Source organism: Protomyctophum bolini (genome assembly GCF_963924005.1).
Source record: "Protomyctophum bolini genome assembly, chromosome: 23".
In the NCBI taxonomy this organism is placed as follows: Eukaryota; Metazoa; Chordata; class Actinopteri; order Myctophiformes; family Myctophidae; genus Protomyctophum; species Protomyctophum bolini.
In genome coordinates, this window is record NC_137884.1 from 25,143,283 (window position 1) to 25,160,782 (window position 17,500).

The window sequence follows — 17,500 nt, forward strand, 5'->3', positions numbered from 1 at the left end:
AAAGTATAACATAATGCTTAAAACACCGAAAGGGGTTCCCGCCCCAAACCAAACCCCACCCCCAATTACATACATTTTTGGGGGTTCTTGACATGGAAATGTTTGTGAAGGTTTTAGTGCCGTACAGCCATACAACTATTCCACGATCTCCGAATCTATATGGCTCTACACATCCCGGAATCAGAGCAAGGAAGCTGCCACTTCCGTTCACCAAAATATCTTTTAAAATATCTTCATATCCTTTAAAAAACCTCCAAGATGACCATGAGCTATACCAAATTCTCACTTTTTCCAGATACCTCCAAGTTCGAAGTTTTGCTAAGGAACACTTTCCATTTCCAGCTATGCCAGATAAGAGACACCATACTAGACTGGGACCCATACATACACCAAAGGTAGCATAATCTAATATATATATAAGGCTTTACAGGAGATTGGCCCTCCTCTCTTGGATAAAACAAAATCAGCCTGGGAACAGGACCTGCATTTAGAGCTGGAGGAAGAGACGTGGGAACTCTCTTTGAGGCGTATTCATACTACCTCTTCATGTCTTAGACGTTGCCTAATTCAATTCAAAATAGTACATCGTTTGCATTTCTCGAATCTAAAATGTATCCTGACATTGACTCTACTTGTATAAGATGTCATTTGGAGCCAGCCTCTGTTGGACATTATGTTCTGGGGATGCACTTCCTTGAACCCATTTTGGAATAGTATTTTTGATGCTTTCTCAACCATCTGTCATTATTATGCCAATTGCGCCCAACCCGATAACTGCTATATTTGGAGTTCCCAAACGACGATGCACCAATTACCTCTCCCCAAGCCAATTTCATAGCTCTTGCTTCACTCATAGCGAGGAGACTTATTCTCCGCAATTGGAAATCTGATAAACCTCCAACATTTACAAGTTGGGTCAAGGATGTTCTATCCTTTATACCATTGGAGAAGCTCAGATACAACAGGTTCAAATCTCGCCAGAAATTTGTAAAGGCTTGGTCCCCTTAACCCTTTCCTTGAATTCACCCTTTCACTGTCTTTTGATGATGTGTCCTAAGTGTTTTCCTACATGTCATTTGGTTCACTGTGTAGCCCCTTAATCTAGTAAAAGGCTAATTTTATTTTATTTATTTCATTCATTTATTATTTATATCCTTTACTACCCGTTTATTTTATTTTATTGTTGCTTTTTTTGTTGTTGTCTTGTTTTGTGATGGAACCGGGGAGGGTGGGGTATATGTAGGGTTGTTGGTCTACAAAAATCTTATAAATAAAGTTATAAAAAAATATTTATATCTTCATATTTATGAAGACTTCCAGACTGTATGACGGAGGCTTCCAGACTGTATGACGGAGGCATTTATATTTTACTCGTGATCAGAGCTTCCGTTGCTCCAGACTGTATGACGGAAGCATTTATATTTAACTCATGATCAGAGCTTCCGTTGCTCCAGACTGTATGACGGAAGCATTTATATTTAACTCATGATCAGAGCTTCCGTTGCTCCAGACTGACTGTATGACGGAAGCATTTATATTTTACTCATGATCAGAGCTTCCGTTGCTCCAGACTGTATGACGGAAGCATTTATATTTTACTCATGATCAGAGCTTCCGTTGCTCCAGACTGTATGACGGAAGCATTTATATTTTACTCGTGATCAGAGCTTCCGTTGCTCCAGACTGTATGACAGAAGCATTTATATTTTACTCGTGATCAGAGCTTCCGTTGCTCCAGACTGTATGACGGAAGCATTTATATTTTACTCGTGATCAGAGCTTGCGTTGCTCCAGACTGTATGACGGAAGCATTTATATTTTACTCGTGATCAGAGCTTCCGTTGCTCCAGACTGTATGACGGAAGCATTTATATTTTACTCGTGATCAGAGCTTCCGTTGCTCCAGACTGTATGACGGAAGCATTTATATTTTACTCGTGATCAGAGCTTCCGTTGCTCCAGACTGTATGACGGAAGCATTTATATTTTACTCGTGATCTGAGCTTCCGTTGCTCCAGACTGTATGACGGAAGCATTTGGACATTTCGAGAGGCAACAGTCTGGACACAACGTTGCCAGCTCGAACCCTGTGGGCCCCCCGAGAGTTAGTGTCAAAGTGTCCTTGAGCAACCCCTGATTACTCCTGATGTGCAGGTTGGTGCCTTGCATGGTTTCCATGGTGTGAATGTGTGAATGTGTGTGTGAATATGTGTGTGAATGTGTGTGTGAATGTGTGTGTGAAGACCATTTATAGGTCAAATTGGAAAACAACACATTTTATAGGGATGTACCGATGCGATTCCGATCAATTGAAAATGACGTACACACACACACACAAACACACACACACACACACACACACACACACACACACACACACACACACAGGCTGTCTTTCAGAACACACCGTCAAACGACATCTAAGAATAGATGAAAAGAAGGGTAGTTATTCTGGAACACTGAGCGCATGCACGTGCGCACACACACACGTGCACTCGTGCATGGACACACACACACGCACGTTTACACAAACCGTGACAAATATTTGGCAGATAGGTTACACGTGCCCCCACACACACACACACACACACACACACACACTTTGATGTCTCTTTCATATTACCTCATATGGTCAAATCTTTACTTCAAAGCACAGATTACCATCTCACACTTCCTGCCAGCAGGCCTGGAAAAGTATCCAAGTACTTCTACTCAAGTAGAGTACTCTAAATACACCTTTTAGTGTTTTATTACTGCTGTACTTTCACTGTGAGTAAATGTACTCAATACTTTATCCTTTCACTGTGAGTAAAGGTCCTCAATACTTTATCCTTTCACTGTGAGTAAATGTACTCAATACTTTATCCTTTCACTGTGAGTAAAGGTCCTCAATACTTTATCCTTTCACTGTGAGTAAAGGTACTCAATACTTTATCCTTTCACTGTGAGTAAATGTACTCAATACTTCATCCTTTCACTGTGAGTAAAGGTCCTCAATACTTTATCCTTCCACTGTGAGTAAAGGTCCTCAATACTTTATCCTTTCACTGTGAGTATAAGGTACTCAATACTTTATCCTTTCACTGTGAGTAAAGGTACTCAATACTTTATCCTTTCACTGTGAGTAAATGTACTCAATACTTCATCCTTTCACTGTGAGTAAAGGTCCTCAATACTTTATCCTTTCACTGTGAGTATAAGGTCCTCAATACTTTATCCTTTCACTGTGAGTATAAGGTCCTCAATACTTTATCCTTTCACTGTGAGTATAAGGTACTCAATACTTTATCCTTTCACTGTGAGTAAAGGTCCTCAATACTTTATCCTTTCACTGTGAGTATAAGGTACTCAATACTTCATCCTTCCACTGTGAGTAAATGTACTCAATACTTTATCCTTTCACTGTGAGTAAAGGTACTCAATACTTTATCCTTTCACTGTGAGTAAAGGTCCTCAATACTTTATCCTTTCACTGTGAGTAAAGGTCCTCAATACTTTATCCTTTCACTGTGAGTAAAGGTCCTCAATACTTTATCCTTTCACTGCGAGTAAAGGTACTCAATACTTTATCCCTTCACTGTGAGTAAAGGTCCTCAATACTTTATCCTTTCACTGTGAGTATAAGGTACTCAATACTTTATCCTTTCACTGTGAGTAAAGGTCCTCAATACTTTATCCTTTCACTGTGAGTAAAGGTCCTCAATACTTTATCCTTTCACTGTGAGTAAAGGTCCTCAATACTTTATCCTTTCACTGTGAGTATAAGGTACTCAATACTTTATCCTTTCACTGTGAGTATAAGGTACTCAATACTTTATCCTTTCACTGTGAGTATAAGGTACTCAATACTTTATCCTTTCACTGTGAGTATAAGGTACTCAATACTTTATCCTTTCACTGTGAGTATAAGGTACTCAATACTTTATCCTTTCACTGTGAGTAAATGTACTCAATACTTCATCCTTTCACTGTGAGTAAATGTACTCAATACTTCATCCTTTCACTGTGAGTATAAGGTACTCAATACTTTATCCTTTCACTGTGAGTATAAGGTACTCAATACTTTATCCTTTCACTGTGAGTAAAGGTCCTCAATACTTTATCCTTTCACTGTGAGTAAAGGTCCTCAATACTTTATCCTTTCACTGTGAGTAAAGGTCCTCAATACTTTATCCTTTCACTGTGAGTATAAGGTCCTCAATACTTTATCCTTTCACTGTGAGTATAAGGTACTCAATACTTCATCCTTTCACTGTGAGTAAAGGTACTCAATACTTTATCCTTTCACTGTGAGTAAATGTACTCAATACTTCATCCTTTCACTGTGAGTAAATGTACTCAATACTTCATCCTTTCACTGTGATTAAATGTACTCAATACTTCATCCTTTCACTGTGAGTAAATAAAAATAGCAATGACTACTGTCACAATATAGAGCTATTTAACACTGTTACTGAACACACACTATAGCAATGATTACTGTCACAATATAGAGCTATTTAACACTGTTACTGAACACACACTATAGCAATGATTACTGTCACAATATAGAGCTATTTAACACTGTTACTGAACACACACTATAGCAATGATTACTGTCACACTATAGAGCTATTTAACACTGTTACTGAACACACACTATAGCAATGATTACTGTCACAATATAGAGCTATTTAACACTGTTACTGAACACACACTATAGCAATGATTACTGTCACACTATAGAGCTATTTAACACTGTTACTGAACACACACTATAGCAATGACTACTGTCACTATATAGAGCTATTTAACACTGTTACTGAACACACACTATAGCAATGATTACTGTCACACTATAGAGCTATTTAACACTGTTACTGAACACACACTATAGCAATGATTACTGTCACACTATAGAGCTATTTAACACTGTTACTGAACACACACTATAGCAATGATTACTGTCACACTATAGAGCTATTTAACACTGTTACTGAACACACACTATAGCAATGATTACTGTCACACTATAGAGCTATTTGGGGATAATGTTTGCATTGGTGTGGACTGCCGTTTTCTGTCAGTGGTGCTCAACCTTTTTGAGGTTTGAGGTGGCAAAATTATCCATATTTGGCCGCGGACCCCCATCTGAAAATATGTTGTTCCAGCCTCCAGGGACCCCCCCCAGAAGCAACGGTTTGAGTTAAATACGTTCGCTCTCAAAGAATATATATTCCAAGATTTGCGCCACATTTTTATAATTTTTCAAAAAAGATGGTAGCGCGGCACAGGTCTAGTCTATCTATAAATGCACCAAAGTCTCTGTGCGTACAGTACGTCATGTACATGCGCGTGTTGTAATCCACGTAACTCGAGAACCGTTCGCCCCACCGACTTCACATTGGACACACGCGTTCCACACGCGTTCCACACCCCCACTGGGAGCGCCGTGCCCGGTGACCCACGGCCACGGTTCTCCAGAACCGACACAAAAGGCCTCTCTCTGCCCGGGCTCTGGACAACAGGGCTCCTGCCCAGGCTCCATATATGGAGCTGCAGGCCTGTTCTGACATCACAACATTCCATATTTGGGCATGCCATGACACAGAACTCCATATATAGGAATAAAAGGGACACAGAGAGCCATACAGAAATCTCCATATATGGGCATAAAAGGGACACAGACAGATGGGTGGAACCTCACCCTGCGCTGTTCCCTCAGAGGGGAGGTTCTGTGTCAGGATAGCCCTGTTTGGAACCTCACCCTGCGCTGTTCCCTCAGAGAGGAGGTTCTGTGTCAGGATAGCCCTGTTTGGAACCTCACCCTGCGCTGTTCCCTCAGAGGGGAGGTTCTGTGTCAGGATAGCCCTGTTTGGAACCTCACCCTCTGCCGTTCCCTCAGAGAGGAGGTTCTGTGTCAGGATAGCCCTGTTTGGAACCTCACCCTGCGCTGTTCCCTCAGAGAGGAGGTTCTGTGTCAGGATAGCCCTGTTTGGAACCTCACCCTGCGCTGTTCCCTCATAGAGGAGGTTCTGTGTCAGGATAGCCCTGTTTGGAACCTCACCCTCTGCCGTTCCCTCAGAGAGGAGGTTCTGTGTCAGGATAGCCCTGTTTGGAACCTCACCCTGCGCTCTGGGCTCAGAGAGGAGGTTCTGTGTCAGGATAGCCCTACATTGGTGTAGAAATGGGGTCGAACTCTCCAAGAGCATTGGACGAAAGAAAACCCTTTTCACAGTAAGTGACACATCGTGACATTTATAATCCGGTGGGGAACGGATGGTAACTTTGGTCATCAGGAAGGAAAACACAAGGTGGAATCAAGAAGTACCCAAAATACTTCCCGCGATCAATAACGCGACCCATGGTCATAAGTTTAGGGCCTACCCGATAAAATCATTGATGCAGCTTTAATAGTTTGGCTGATTTCTAAAATATAAATGTGCATTGTTCAGTGTACATTCCAGAGTCTATTTAGTGTCTGTATATACCAGTAAGACGCGCAAACGCGGGAAGCGAACGCAGCTCAGACAAACACGCCATCACACTGATGTCACCATGACTCAGCCATAACCATATAAGGAGTCCCCAAAAACAAATCACTCAGCTCCATATATGGGCACAAAGGGGACACACACACACACAGACAGACAGACAACCACGCCATCACACTGATGTCACCATGACTCAGCCATAACCATAACCATATAAGGAGTCCCAAAAACAAATCACTCAGCTCCATATATGGGCACAAAGGGGGGACACACGGACACACACACACACACACACACACACAAAGACAGACAGACAGACATGATCTGCTAGGTCTCATAGTAAGTGCTCACTGCGTTCGCAACAAGCGTTGTGAGCTTGTAGATCGGCTTGTAGATCGGCTATTATGACGGCATCAAGGCCCGCCGAAATACATTTTAGTCGACTAAATCAACCATAGATTTAGTCGACTAAAATCTTAAGACATGCATTCAGTCGACTAAAACTAGACAAACACTAAAACATTCCAGGTGACTAAAATGTGACTGAAACTAAATTAAAACTATTGAAGAGACTACGACTAAAACTAAAATAAAAATGTGATGCCAAAAAGAACACTGGTTGTAACTTGTGACCACCAGGCTACCCAGGGAACTCTCTCTCTCTCTCTATTTCTGCCTCTCTCTCTCTCTCTCTCTCTCTCTCTCTCTATTTCTGCCTCTCTCTCTCTCTATTTCTGTCTCTCTCTCTCTCTCTCTGCCTCTCTCTCTCTCCGTCTCCCTCTCTCTGTCTCTCTTTCTGCCTCTCTCTCTCTGCCTCTCTGTCTCTCTATCTCTCTGCCTCTCTCTGTCTCTCTCTGCCTCTCTCTCTCCGTCTCACTGCATCATTTCCTCAATCTTCGCTCTGACCAGCGTCAGTGTGTGTGTGTGTGTGTGTGTGTGTGTGTGTGTGTGTGTGACTAGTGTTTATATAAATGTGACCACACAATTCCCATACAATGCAGGAATCCCCTGTGTACACACACACACATACACACACTGCATTCACATTTTACAAGAAATCTCTTGAACACAAACAATAGTGGATGCGCAAACTTGAAAAAAAACTCTACAAGTGCTTCAGGATACACAGATCACGGGTACAGGAAGCATCGCCTTCTCCATATATGGCGACTGCCAATTATTGCAGACACTGAACAGAATTTTGCAGATGCCTTAATTAGCTCTCTGCTTATTGGGCATGCCTGCAATCTGCAGGCCCCTCACCACTGATTTATGGACATTACCGAGGCTTCCAAATATGAACACAAGTATAGTTTACATCTGTAGCCAAGCTGTATAATAGCATCCTTAAGCACCTTGGTAAGGAATGCCTCTTCTAGACAGGAGGTAACGTGTTAGGGTACCACAGAGAGAGAGATTGAGTCTGGTTGGAAGGACCTGTAATCTGGCTTTGACTGTAAAAGTGACTATATCCTCATCAACTGCATAATTCTTGAATATTGTATGAGATACGTGTGGTCTGCATCGGGAAGGCAAGCTAGCCCCCCCCCCCCCCCCCCCCACACACACACAGACACACACACAAAAAGGCTATTCTTAAAAAAGCAACCACAGTAGGCTACTACAGCTATATACAAATGGAACCAAAATGGAGAAAACAGACGTTATGTGATGGAATCGCAGACAGACAGACAGACAGACAGACAGACAGACAAGTAGGGACAGACAGACAGACAGACATTAGATAGATACAGACAGACACATACAGTTAAAATGTGACAGATCTTCTCACCTGTAAGAGGTCTGCTTCCTGAAGGCCAGTCCTCTCAGCCTGTCCTCCAGCCCCAGCTCCATCCTCCCGGGCAGAGAGCTGACGGTGTCCCCGCTCAGCAGGCCTCCCTCCCCGGCCGAAAGGCGTCCTCCTCCGCCCGCTCCCTCCTCCTCCACCCCTTCCTCCTCCTCTTCATCCTCCTCTTCTGCCCGCAGGGGGTCCATGCTGCACGGACCCCCCGTGTCCGTGAACATCGTCCCTCCTGGATGTCACCGTCACGGAGACCCCCGGGCCCGGCCTCTCCTCTCGCTGTCCCCCGGGATATACCGCTACAGAACACTGTCTCCCGGCTTACAGATCACCGTCCCCGGCCTCTCCTCTCGGCACTGTCCCCCGGGCTACAGATCACTGTCCCCCGGTCACAGAAAGCTGCACGCCCCGCTGATGTCCGTGGAGGAGGAGGCAATGTCGAGGGGAGCGGGTCGAACGACCAGACGTGGCCGCTGCGGAGGCTCCGGACGGCGGGGAGAAGGTGGATGTTTGATCCGCTCTAGAGGCTCCGTGACGGCGGGGAGAAGGTGGATGTTTGATCCGCTCTAGATGCTCCGTGACGGCGGGGAGAAGGAGGATGTTTGATCCGCTCTAGAGGCTCCGGGACGGCGGGGAGAAGGAGGATGTTTGATCCGCTCTAGAGGCTCCGGGACGGCGGGGAGAAGGAGGATGTTTGATCCGCTCTAGATGCTCCGTGACGGCGGGGAGAAGGAGGATGTTTGATCCGCTCTAGAGGCTCCGGGACGGCGGGGAGAAGGAGGATGTTTGATCCGCTCTAGAGGCTCCGTGACGGCGGGGAGAAGGAGGATGTTTGATCCGCTCTAGAGGCTCCGGGACGGCGGGGAGAAGGAGGATGTTTGATCCGCTCTAGAGGCTCCGTGACGGCGGGGAGAAGGAGGATGTTTGATCCGCTCTAGAGGCTCCGGGACGGCGGGGAGAAGGAGGATGTTTGATCCGCTCTAGACGACACACCGTCGGTCAGCCTGCTGCTTGTTAATGTTACAGCAGCAGCAGCCGTGTGTGTGTGTGTGTGTGTGTGTGTGTGTATACATATCTATGTGCGTGTGTATGTGTCTGTCTGTCCCATGAGAATGATGAGAGAGAGGAGCATTCTGGGATACCCCCCCACCCCCCACACACACTCTGGCTGCAGCCAGACATGAGCCTAAAGAAATCGTAGGCGCAGACGTCTCGGCGGTTTTTAGACAGCTGGTGGATGGAGAAAAAGCTCCACGTCCGCCGACGACTTGCGCGCAACGGCCAGCCGACAGCTGACGCTCTCCTCTGCGGCAGAGACAGCTGCCGACAAGCGCGTGTCACCCGGCAGTGAGATAGGCACTAGCCAATGGAACAGATGCAGCTGCAGCCCATCCACTGGGCGGGTATTCACTTGTAGTTTTCTTCTTTCACGGAGTCAAACGCCCCCTGGGCAGTGGGCACCTCGAAGTAACATTCTGTCCACTCCAAACTGTTAACAAAACATTGAAAAATCGTCTGAAGAAATGTAAAGCAGTGGTTCTCATGTTTGCTTCAGATCACCCCTGTAATCTTTTCATCCATGGCACCCCTGGCTGAATTACATTGTCATTTACTGTAACCCTGATCCATGATGACATTGAAAATAACTTTATATTTATAAAATAGCGCGTTCACTTCACCCTCCACAGCCCTTCTCATCATCAATAACCTCATTCTCCGTGGTGTAGTGGTTAGGATTCTGCGCTCTCACCGCGGCGGCCCGGGTTCGATCCCCGGTCACGGAACACTGTTTTATGATGAATTCCTGTTCTGTTCTTTAACTATAATTATAGAAGTGTCTATTTATACGTCTCTAAATGTTTTGATGAATTGAACCATGTGGACCCTGTTGTAAACAAGTGTAATGCTTAATTGGGTCGTTCACTCACAGTTAACAGTATTTGTATTGAGTTTGTGCTTGAAATGTATTGTAATTCTGCAAACTGTTAATACATATTTAAATCAATAAATCAAAAATATCCTTCTCCTTCTCACCGCCGGGTGACACATTTCATTTTTATGCTTGTCCGCAGCTTACATCTGACGCGGAGGAGAGCATCAGATGTAAACTGGCCGTCGCGCAAGTCGTCGGAAAACAAAACTATTGTAGCCTCGGCAGGGAGGCGAACCCGGGTTGCCAATTCCAAAGGCACATACACTAACCACTCGACTAGAGAGTCATAACTTGGCAGCCATGTTGCGACGCAGCAGCATATAGCCTACACTAGAATGCGCCTTTGTGTCAACATCTTGTCACTCACTCACTTGTCACTCTCACGCCCATTTCGCCAACCAAGAAATAGAAGACTACATGCCATTGAATAGGCTTCCGGGTGCGTCCCCTCTCGGGACCGCCCACTTTCCGCAGAGTAGAGCGGAGACGTCTGCTACCTACGATTTCTTTAGGCTATGGTGTGACTGCAGTGACACACACACACACACACACACACACCCGCACACACACGTACTCACGCACGCACGCACGCACGCATCAGCCCCGCCCCCTCCGCAGCATGCATCATCAGACAGTCAGAAACTAGGACAGCAGGGTGAGAAATTATGGGCGCACGCGGACACGCGCGCACGTGGTTTATCCCAAACGCGCGCACACAATGTCATCATGACTGAACGCACACACTCGCACACACACACACACACACACACACACACGCCGCTCTACCTCCCTCTGTCAGCATGTAGGAGCAATTACACACACACACACACACACACACACACACACACACACACACACACACACACACACACACACACACACACACACACACACACACACACACACACACACACACACACACCATATGTTGAGTTTGCTGATGATGGGAACAAATTCTGCAGCTCCAAAAATGCAGAACACACACACACACACACACACACACACACACACACACACACACACACACACACACACACACTAAATTTTCAATTCAAATGGCTTTATTGGCATGAGAAAACATACGTTTACATTAACCAAAGCAGAAAGAACAATACAACAATACAATCAAAACAAAAATGATGTAGGCCTACATTTGAAAGTCAGAATCTTCAATAGATCAACTTCTATGTACCAAGATCACTCGATGCAGGTATAGTGCAGGAATACACGATGATTAGTCTTTAGGGTGGTTGTGTTCCTTCTCCTTTTAGTCCCTTTGTTTGTGCCGAATCTGGGTTGCAACTCCCTCTGGTGTTGTGGGTGTGCTTTTATCATTCTTCACAGATGTGTTCATAAAGGTGTCTATCATAGATGTCACCTCTCAGTGTTCCAAGACAACTCCCTTGGGTAACTCTGTGACATGCTGCTAACAACTTATATAAAGGCAACATTTACTATAAATGTAATTTTGCTTAAAAGGAACATTTCAGCGCTGGAAGAAACTGCAGTCGCTCAATGTTGCGGGATTTATGGACAGAATCTGGGGCAGAGGTTCATCGTTGGCATCCAGGGAGTGTCTGTGCCAAGTTTGGCATCGACCAGGTTTTAACGGTGCCGGAGATTGGCTGTACACGGACGGACGGACACACGCACACGCACGCACGCATGCACGTGTAGGCCGATTCTAACAAAAAAGAGGAATCTAAATCCTAAATGTTTTCTGAAAAACCTCATTTTTCTGTCAGTGGTTCTCACAGGGTTAAAACCTCGTGTTTCTGTCAGTGGTTCTCACAGGGTTAAAACCTCATGTTTGTGTCAGTGGATCTCAAACTAATTCCTGTCAAGAACCTGCAGGAGAATTTCCATCTTACTGTGTTTGCTACATAAACAGCGGAGGTAGAGCAGGTCGTCCAATGATCCCTGGGTCGGTGGTTCGACTTCGAATCCCGGCTCCTCCTTCTGCCCACATGTGGAAGTGTCCTTGGGCAAGAAGACACTGAACCCTACATCGCCTCCGATGAGTCGGTCGGTGTGAGCTCGCCACCGTCGGTGTGTGAATGTGGGGAAGTGAGGACGCTGGCGTCGACTGTTCGCCGCTTCACCTCCCAACGTCTGAATGAATGAACCATTGTAAAGCACTTTGAGCACCTGGAAAAGCGCTATAAAAATGCAATTCATTATCACATATAGCACTCACTGAGGTTAAGTTGACATTTTATAGCAACCAAATATATTCACTAGATTGTTGTTGATCATTATTTTCAAGGTTTTCTCTTGGTTCTCTTTCTTCTCTTCTGGGAGACCCAGAAGTCAGGGTCGAGTGAGCAGATAAATTATCCTGGACTCCCACTCAACTCTCTCACCGTTGTCTGTTGTCTGCCTGTCTCTCCCATTCCTCAGTACCTCTGTATTTAAATACATTTTAAGTATTAAGTATTTAAATCCCTAAATGGCCTTGCCTTCCCTTCCTACATTTCTGAACTAATAACAGCTCCCCTCTACCATCAGGAGACTCAGATCCACTCCACTCTCAAACTCATTGCAGTCCCCCCTTCAAATCTGAAAACCGGTCTTTCTCTGTAGCTGGACCTACTAACCCTTTGGGATAGGGATAGTCTTCCACTCCACATCAAGGCTAGCCCCACCCTGGAGGTTTTTTAAATCCAACCTGAAAACACACCTTTTTAGTCTGAATTTTAGTGTTTATTGTTGTTCATTGTTTTTGTTGTCATTTTGTTTGTTCTGGCCTGTTTTTATCAATAGTATAACATGTTTTATTATTGCACTGTGATAGACTACGTACGGTCTAGCTGTTCTGGAAAGCCCTTTGGCAAGTTTGGGTCAACTGCTGTTGTTTTTAAATGTGCTATAAATAAAATTGACTTGACTTGACCTCTTCCCCCCTCTCTCTTCTCTTCTCTCTCTCTCTCTCTCTCTCTCAATATCTCATGGCCGGTTTTATACACAGGTTTAATGTTAATTGTCTTTAGTTCAGTGTTTGTTTTGTAAACGTATCCGAGATAAATTCCTTCTTTTTATTTTATTAATCTTTTTTAAAAATGTGATCAAAGAAGTGTGACACCGAACATAATTCCCTTACAAACCTTTTTATTTACAAATGTTTTGGAGACTCAGAAATGAATGATCATATAATATTTCTTTATAATTTTTATCCCCACGCTGCTACTGAATGTAGAATAAAGTTCTGTACACGACATTAAACATACAAAATAAACAATATTATAAAAAAAGAGCACAATAAAATAATAAATTGAACAAAATAAAAAGGTATCAAAACAATAACGACATACTGTATAGTCTGGCAGCCAAAAGCTTTGTTTTGTTTAAAGTGGGACATTTTGGTATATAGTTTTTTTTATTGGCCTGAAATATTGTCTAAGAGGGTATGAGCGTGACATCATCATACCTGGAAGTTATGCGGAAACGCCTTGCCAGCCCATACATCCAATTAGAAAAGTCCTGTCTGGTTGCATTAAACAATGTTAAAACTCACCAACATTGCAGCATGTACGAAAAGCTCAAATTATATCCTCTTTTTATCTGCAATGTTTTTGTTTGATGAAAATCCACCATAGAAACGTTATGAGCTATATACTTTCTGTCGAGAAATGCCCTGCATTTCATTATTTTTGTCAGTGTCAGAGTTTGGAAGTGCTTGTTTTCAATAACACAACATGTTGCTGCCTCCTGCATCATGTGACATTTAGAAACAGGTGGTACGGCAGTCTAGATGAGGGGGGGGGGGGGGGGGGGGGGGGGCGTGTCCTGATGGGAAAATCATGCATGTGCGTACTCTCTATAGAGCGATGCAGAAACGGGTCTCATGGTCGCAGGCGACGCATTTCCTGTAGGCGAAAATCTGCGGTTTCCCCGCATCTCCTTCTACTACAGTGAATGGAAAAGTGACGTTATGTATCAACACCGACAGCCGGTCAGCAAGTGGATTCATGAATGTATTAATATAGTCAATATTTTAGGATAATAAAAAAGATCAGACCTGTCTGAAGTGAGTGGTACTGTACTGTACTGTACTGTACTGTACTAGCCCTCCTCCCTGGCCTGTGTGTCTGTGTGTTAGGCTGTGCAACAGTGACACTTGGTGGTGAACAAACGCTATAACGCTATTTTCGTGCTCGGACACAGCCAGGGACACATGGGACAGACAGAGACAGACAGACAGACAGACAGACAGACAGACAGACAGACACAGCCACACACATAGCTGTCATAGTGGTTGCACCACTCAAAAACGATATACCAAATTTCCCACTCCACACCCAGACTACTGTACGATTTACTGGAATGGAATAATATTAATAATAATAATAATAATAATAATAATAAGACAAAAATGACAAAAATATATATTTAGGAAATAAAATAAAGCGAATGAAATGCAACTATACGATACGCGGGACAATATTTAAAAAAAACAAAATAAAAATATACAAATTAAGGTTTCTATAAATACAGAGCTCCTGGTCTCTTTCCCGCCTAAACGCTGTCGTTCCCGCCAAAACCGTCTCTTTCCCGCCAAAACGCTGTGGTTCCTGCCAAAACCGTCTCTTTCCCGCCAAAACCTCACATGTCACAATATGGCCGCGCGGTCCAAAACAGTTCCTTTATCTATTAATCATTTAAAAAAATACTCTTTTAATGCTAATAAACAGATACGCCAAGCTTGGAGATCTGCTATTTTCACTACTCTTAATTAAGGCGTAAATTACCAAAAAATTAAACCGCCACCGGAGTTTCTATAAAATGTTGTTTTTGTTTTTGTTTTCTGGTTCTCAACCTGTTGGGCCGCGATGGTACTGCAAGCGGGCCCCCAAATAAACGGTAAAAGTTAACAATGTTAAAGGTTAACGCATTTTGGGGCGGGAACCCCTTTTGGCGTTTTAAACATTACGTTGTAATTTAGCCTCTCGTTGAAAATGACTGACGACAGTCTGTCGCTCCGCGCCTGAGACCTCATATTGACGCAGACCAGCCTCCTGCTAGGGGAACTCTGGACGCCCATATTTGGTCGTTTTTTTAACCCCATCGATCCCCTTTTTGTTGCCGGGGGCGAAAAAAAAAAAAAGAAAATCCCCGACCGTTATGAAACGCTAACGGCACGCCGACAAACCCACGACAGACCAGCGTCGTCTAACGACCTCCACGACGCAGACGGGACCGTACCGAAATGTCCAGGTTATCACGGACACTAAAAATGCCACTTTTGTTAACCACGTAAAGCCAACAATATCAGATCTCTAGACAAGCTTGTAGATCTGATATTTTTGGCGAAGACATTTGGTGATGAAGGACACTATAAATGTAAATCTCTGCCATGTGATTGGCTGTGAGCATTTATATAAATTATTCGGTAACATATCGGTGACATATTGATGGGCGTGGCCGTCGTATGGGCGTGTCCCTACCGATTGGCCCCGCCTCCTCTGGACGTATGGGCGTGTCCCTACCGATTGGCCCCGCCTCCTCTGGACGTATGGGCGTGTCCCTACCGATTGGCCCCGCCTCCTCTGGATGTATGGGCGTGTCCCTACCGATTGGCCCCGCCTCCTCTGGACGTATCCATACCGATTGGCCCCGCCTCCTCTAGACACATGGGCGTGTCCCTGCCGATTGGCCCCGCCTCCTCTATTCAGTGCAACACGTTTTAGACGCTCAAATCGTTGAAAATCGTCTGTAACCTACGGGCAAATATTGTACTTTTTATGTATTTATTTACTTACTCGACTACAATTATTTGAAAACTTTGTAGATTTGGATTAAAATTGAAAAAAAAACCCATTTTAACTTTGGCTAGTTGAAAACAGCCGATCTGCAAGCTCGCAGACTGGGCTTTGTAGATCTGCTGTATATATTTTCCACTGCACAACTTAGTACTTTTGCACTTTCACTCAAAGCAAAGTGTTGATTTATCTGGACCGTTTCCTGTGACGTCTGAGCATTTCTGCAGTAGAGATACTTTTAACCCATTCTGACCTGAGATCAGATTCATACGAGGTTTCCACTGGACCACACACTGGTCTGATGAACCCATTCTGACCTGAGATCAGATTCTAAAAATGTCAGTCGTTCAAAAATAGCAGACCTACAAGCTCTTAGCGCGCCACTCGGTGGCGCGCTAAGAGCTTGTAGATCTGCTATTTTTCAATAGCTAAAGCATAACATGATGCTAACACCAAAACGGGTTCCCGGTCAGAATGGGCTAATATAAGAAAAAACATTGGCCAAAATGTGTTCAAATAAAATAAGAATAGAAATAGCAGATCTACAAGCTCACGATAAAAAACGACAAAAAAAATCAACACCGCTGACAATGATGACGCTGAAGCATGCTCTGGAGAGGGAGGGGTCGAAGGTCATGGGTGGGGGGGGGGGGGGGGTCGAAGGTCACTCAGGACGTTTCGTTGACGGTCCGATCCAGATGGAGCACCTTACTGCTGCTGTCGTTCCACCTCTGATCCACTCTGAGAGAGAGACATAGACACACACACACAGAGAGAGAGAGACATAGAGACACACACAGGGAGAGAGAGAGAGAGAGAGAGAGAGAGAGAGAGAGAGACATAATATTGACATAATGAATAAAACAATTGGAAACAGTGATAGAATGTATAACAATTATTAACACAATGGATGCATCAGTATCTTTCAAAATAAAGGCGCTTGAGTGCCAGGAGAGCTTTTACTCTGAAAGGCCCCTTCCGTTCCCCCCGGGGGACGGGTGTGGACAGGTGTGGACAGGTGTGACGCTCAGGTGTGGACAGGTGTGGACAGGTGTGACGCTCAGGTGTGGACAGGTGTGGACAGGTGTGACGCTCAGGTGTGGACAGGTGTGGACAGGTGTGGACAGGTGTGGACAGGTGTGATGCTCAGGTGTGGACAGGTGTGGACAGTTGTGACACTCAGGTGTGGACAGGTGTGGACAGGTGTGGACAGGTGTGATGCTCAGGTGTGGACAGGTGTGGACAGTTGTGACACTCAGGTGTGGACAGGTGTGGACAGTTGTGACACTCAGGTGTGGACAGGTGTGATGCTCAGGTGTGGACAGGTGTGGACAGGTGTGACGCTCAGGTGTGGACAGGTGTGACACTCAGGTGTGGACAGGTGTGGACAGGTGTGACGCTCAGGTGTGGACAGGTGTGGACAGGTGTGACGCTCAGGTGTGGACAGGTGTGACGCTCAGGTGTGTTTACCTGTGCAGCTCCAGAACAATGTTGTTGCTCTGTTGTTTATGTTGTTGTTGTTGCTGCGTCTCGT

General features: G+C 44.7%; 2 protein-coding genes across 5 annotated transcripts in view; both read right to left on the bottom strand.

Annotated features, from left to right (window-relative positions):
• Positions 1-8,468, bottom strand: part of dgki (diacylglycerol kinase, iota) — a gene marked incomplete at both ends in the record, with an annotated part of 45,286 nt that extends 36,818 nt beyond the window's left edge. The window contains one exon of the mRNA XM_080757498.1: positions 8,266-8,468. Within this exon, the coding sequence (XP_080613624.1) occupies positions 8,266-8,468 (203 nt within the window). The remainder of the gene's footprint in view (positions 1-8,265) is intronic.
• A 4,839-nt stretch (positions 8,469-13,307) lies between these two features.
• The window catches only part of creb3l2 (cAMP responsive element binding protein 3-like 2), a 33,222-nt gene continuing 29,029 nt past the window's right edge, over positions 13,308-17,500 (bottom strand). For 2 of the 4 annotated variants that reach the window (XM_080757835.1, XM_080757834.1), the window contains exons 11-12: positions 17,437-17,500; positions 13,308-16,707 (exon numbers count right to left, since the gene is read on the bottom strand). The exon at positions 17,437-17,500 is cut by the window's right edge and continues 273 nt beyond it. In XM_080757835.1, coding sequence (XP_080613961.1) covers positions 16,635-16,707; positions 17,437-17,500 — 137 coding nt within the window. In that variant the 3' untranslated portion in view covers positions 13,308-16,634. The remainder of the gene's footprint in view (positions 16,708-17,436) is intronic. The other 2 variants (XR_013963601.1, XR_013963602.1) reach the window with 2 other exon arrangements.